Here is a 5,032-nt window from a genome sequence, read left to right as displayed (position 1 = left end):
AAAAAAAAAAAAAAAGAAAAGAAACAAGTCTCCAGTATCCAGCTCAGAGGGACGGGGCTGAGGCACCAGCCTCCAACCCAGGACCGATGGCCGTCCTCCACCAACTGCCTGACCTAAGCAGCCAGGACAGAAATGCTCACCTACCCCAAGGCCACACATGTCCCTTGTCGTCACCCGTGTCTCCTGACATCACCCACTTCCTCTGCTGTCACTAGCACCAACAGCCCCCTCCACAAACATAGCCCTGAGAAAGGGCCAGTCCACGAGGTTCGGAAGTTCCAGTGAGAGACTTCCCCAGGCGCCCCAGCACCCTCCCCACTTGTCTTACTCAGTCCACACCCTGCGTGAGCACAGCGAGGGCCACTCAGAAAAGCAGACTTGGGAGCAAGGGCCTCGTGTGACACAACAAGCCATTTGCTAAATTAAAACTGGACCAAGAACACAACGCTTAGTCTGAAATTTTGAGAATGCGACACCTTCTACAGCACATCGCTGAAGCTGCTGGGCTCCTGTCTGAGCCAAGGCAGGGGCTTTAACGTGGGGCTCCAGGGCGTCGGGACAGGGAAAGAGGGAAAAGCACTACGCATGCAGAATGACATTTGCTGATCATACATACTTCTGTGATCTGGACATTTTTCTCCATTTCTGATTGTAACTTCTCCTTCAGCTCAGCTGCAAGAAAAACAAACAGTCGCTCAGATCACTGCATCTCAGACTTTTCCACCATCTCATCAACCCATAGGAGATGAGAGAGCTCCTGACGCCAACTGCCACTCCACGAAAGCACCTGCCAGTGTCAACGGGACCACAGGACACACCTGTGAGGGAGCAAGAGCGAGATGAGGTCTGCTTTAGTTAACAAATTATACTCCTGGCCACACCCAGGACAGCGGGACTCTCAGCCAGCAGGGCACACTGGGACGGCGGCAAAGGCCAGCTTTGGGGCTGCCCAGGTCACTGAGCACCTTACAGCTGCCGCTTCCTCGTGGGACCCCAGCCTGTCCGCTCCACACCGGGCCAGGTTCCTGATAAGGAGCCGGCACACAGGAAAACCAAGACGGGGAAAGATGTTCTAGGGCCCGACAGCCCCCAGCCCCGGGGGGGAGCAGCACAAGGGGAGAGGCCCAGGGGCTGGGGGCGAAGGAGCAGGATGCGGCTGGTCCAGGCATGTGGGCAGCAGAGTGTGGCCTGAGAGGGGGGTGCACACCTGGAGACCAGGGTGCCAGGCGGACATGGCAGGAGCATTGAGAAAGGGCCAGGGTGAAGCTGGGAAGATGTGGCACCGGGAGGCAGCTGACACCACACGTGTGGTAAGGGCATCCTGAGCAACTTAAGGCCAAGGGCCACTTGCCACCCTGAGGACAGGGCCAGCCCCAGCCAAGCCTCAAGGAGCAGAGGGCAGGTGTGGGCCTCCAGGGACCTGATCTCAGATGCGCCTGGAGGAAAAAGCATTGGAAGAGGCCTGGCAGACCATGTTTTGTATTTTAAAAAACAAACAATGACGTTATTTGCATTTGCTTAAACCCACATGAAGGCATGTGGGATAGCACAAGGACCTGGGAGGCGTTCTCCGGTGGGGGTGGGAGGGGCCCACGGATAAGGAGCAGGGCCTCTCACCAGCCAGGGCCCACCCGCAAAGGAGAGCCCCTCCAGCGGGCAGATGAGCACATGCTCATGCCAGCAGGAAAGCGGGTGACTGCTAACAGGCCCGGGCTGCCTTTTGGGATGACGAGCACTCTGAGCTCCGCTGTGTGATATCGGCACAAGGCTGTGACACACGCGATGCCACTCGAGTGGGAACTGTACATGGGTGAACTGCTGCTCGGTGGCTTTAGGGTTTAAAAAACTGGTGTTTACAAATACTAGTGAGCACGTTCACAAAAAGTATACAAAACACATTAAAATGAAAACATGATATATATCTTAAGACGCAAAGAGCTCAGTGTTGGCCAGAGAATCAGGGGACAGGAGTGCTGTAGCCCCACTGGGCACAGGGTAAGGAGCCTCTGCGACACGGAGTTGTGTCCACGAGCATCCAGGTCGGCCAGACATGGTCCTGCTAAAGGTGCAGACACAGAAACCTGCAGCACGAGAGCAAACCACCTCCGACAACATCATTTTGAAGTTAACACAAGCCCACGGGACACATGGATGAAAGGGGAGGGGACAGCAGAGCAAGACAAGGACATGCAGAGCCCGCCACCAGAAGGACCAGGGGCCAATGCCGGGGGTGCTTGCCCCGTGGAACTCGCCACACAGCTTCGCGTGGGCACAGAGACCCGTGTGGAAACGCCTCGCCCGGGGCACCTCTGTGGCCACCTGCTCCCCCACTGTGTCTCCAACTGGCCAGCAGGCGCGTACCTGTCTCCCAGTGGCATCGCCGCGCCAGCTCCTCCAGCTGCAGCTGCTGCCTGCTGTGCAGCAAGGCCAGCTCCTGCGCGTGCCGGCTATTGAGCGTGTCCCGCAGCTCGGCCAGCGCACTGTCCTTCTCCCGCTGCAGGTGCGTCTGTGCCAGCTCCAACCGCGCTGCGTGCATGTTGCTCAGGCTCAGGCGCAGCGCCTCCAGCTCCAGGGCGGCCACCGGCTGTGGGGACACATGAGCTGGGGTGACTTCCTGTCCCACAGCGCGGCCGCATGTGGACTGGGATGAGCAGCTAACAGGGAACAGGCTGACTGTGCAGGGAGGGTCCCTGGCACGTGGCCCAAACTGTGGCCAGCTGATGTCCACGTTGTCCTTCCCTCTCAAAGGCCCCACACAAGACGTGAAAACAAAACCAGGCGGGAAAGCAGACCCAGCCAGCCTACCCTGCACGCCCGTCCACTCTATGACAAACCTCTCCCACCTGCCACCCCCCGATTCCAAACCCACAGGCCCAGGTATGAATCGTGAGCGCCCGGGTCACCTGGGCCGGCAGCTGCCCCTGCTGCTCCTCTGACAGAGGCGGATGCCCCCCCATCGCCTGTTGCTGCCCACTAGCCTCGCCCTCCGGTCGGCCCATCGGCTCAGCACCTGCAGACGCACACACCCGTTCACACTCCTGGGGAAGGAAGGCAAGACACATGACTCAGAGAATTCAGCCCCTGAAAATAATGACCGTACATCCTCCCAGAGGTGAGTCCATGAGTGTTCACAGCAGCATTACTCCCAGTCGCTAAAGGTGGAAGCAACCGAAGTGTCCGCCGACAGGTGAGCGGAAAGCAAATGGGGTGTAGTGACCTTCTGACCCATACAACACCGATAAACCGCAAAACACAGTTCTCAGACACACTGACAGCTCCATCTGCATGAACCGTCCAGAACAGGCAAATCCACAGACAGAAAGTAGACTGGTGGCTGCCATGGTTTAGTGACTGCCGATGGGGACGGTTTCCTTTTGGGATGATGCAAACACCTTAGAATTAGTTGTGATGGCTGCACAAGCTCACGACCATCCTAAAGCCACTTAAGTGCACACTGAGTGGTGGTGCATTCTTTTCTGTGAATTATGTTCTAATGACTACTGAAGGACGTGCGGCCTGTTTGAGGGGTTCAGTGTGAAGTCGGAAGCCCAGACATAGGCCAGCGGAGCCTGTCTGCCCCCCAGTCACTGCGGCAGGATCTAGGACATCAGGGAGGGCTGACAGCAAACCACCCCCCACCCCTGCACACTCTGGGTACAAGACCGCTGCACACAGTGGACTCTGTCACTCCCGCGGAAGGTCAGGACATGACAGCCATGCTCAGAGTGTGGAAGGCGACCTTCTCTCCTCAACGTCCAGGAGAAAAGACCAAAGGTCACAGGGAGGGCCGCCCTGGGCTTACTCAGAGCGTCTGGAGAGAGAGAGAGAGACCTTCCACGCAGGGCCACTCCCCCGCCAGCCACCTGTGCGCCCAGTTTCCACGCCAAGAGCGACGGGGCCCTTTAGGGACTGAACTCTCTCTGTGATTTGGACGAACTGCTTTGACGAGGAGCGCCCTGAACAGCAGAACCCTCAAGAATACCTCTGTGAGCACCCCGGGCTGCTCCAGGCGGTCGGTATCCAGCTTCTGTAGCCGCACTGGGTCCTCTGTCCTCGCTTCAGCACAGTCCTCCACCTGTGACAGGAAGGGCGGGAGGCCAGTCACAGCAGCGCCCGGCCTGCAGCCTCACCCCGGCCCTGCACCTGCGCAATCTACCCTGTTTTCCTCCAATTCCCATACTCACGGTCTCCACGCGGCTCACTGGCCTAGCGCGGCCGCTGCCCACCTGTTCGCGAACTCGGCTTCTTTGGCGTGCCTGTGAGCTGTGCACCTAAGCTACTCAATTCAGTCTCGCAACGAACGCTAGTCATTGAGACCCACACGCGTTTTCCAAGCTCTTACTTTCATAAGTTCGAATATTTTATCTTCAAGATTTTCTTTTACATATATTTTTCCTTAATAATTTGTAGAAATGGTATTTTTAGTTTCTTACTATAAATGATCTCAAACTTTAAAGTTTTCAAATGAATTTTCTACCAATGGTTTCCTGAAATGGAAATTCACAATAATTTAGGCTTTCAACCTGTTGTGCCAGCTGAGCTGAGGACAGCTGTCTGCAAAGCTGGGTGGGCCCAGGGGACTGCACTGGCCGTGTGCAGCCAGGGACGCTTCCACGCCCACGTGTCGCTCACACCCTCATGGCCGTTCACTCTGCGTCACTAACTCTGGGCCAAGGCCTGCTGAACCCGACTGCAGTCAAGTTTCTTTTCTGGGCAGTTATGTCTACTCAAGGGGACTGACATTTTACAATTTTATTCTCTTACAGGTCTTCCAAAGAACAATGAAAAACTTCACCTATTCTTTTAAAAATAAAAACATTTTGCAGTGAAGCAACGTCCTCCACAACTAGACTGAAGAACAAAAACAACAGCAACTTGTCTATTCCCCTTCCCCCAATTCCCCAGCACTGTTCCCATCCCCCCAATTCCCCAATAAAAAATCTTAAAAAAAAAACAACAAAAAAACATTTTGGGCCGGCCAAGTGGCTCAGTTGGTTAAGAGCTCACTCAAGAGCTTGAGCTCTGAGCAACA

The 5,032-nt window shown here is 55.9% G+C and overlaps 1 protein-coding gene across 1 annotated transcript in view; it reads right to left on the bottom strand.

Annotated features, from left to right (window-relative positions):
- PCNT (pericentrin) overlaps positions 1-5,032 on the bottom strand; it is a 127,504-nt gene that overhangs the window by 107,198 nt on the left and 15,274 nt on the right. The window contains exons 3-6 of the mRNA XM_019628028.1: positions 3,983-4,075; positions 2,904-3,038; positions 2,362-2,584; positions 617-672 (exon numbers count right to left, since the gene is read on the bottom strand). Of these exons, the coding sequence (XP_019483573.1) occupies positions 617-672; positions 2,362-2,584; positions 2,904-3,038; positions 3,983-4,075 (507 nt within the window). The remainder of the gene's footprint in view (positions 1-616; positions 673-2,361; positions 2,585-2,903; positions 3,039-3,982; positions 4,076-5,032) is intronic.

Source organism: Hipposideros armiger, unplaced genomic scaffold (assembly GCF_001890085.2).
Source record: "Hipposideros armiger isolate ML-2016 unplaced genomic scaffold, ASM189008v1 scaffold_745, whole genome shotgun sequence".
NCBI lineage: Eukaryota > Metazoa > Chordata > Mammalia > Chiroptera > Hipposideridae > Hipposideros > Hipposideros armiger.
Note: the sequence above shows the minus strand (reverse complement) of the source record. Positions and strands in the feature narration are given on the sequence as shown.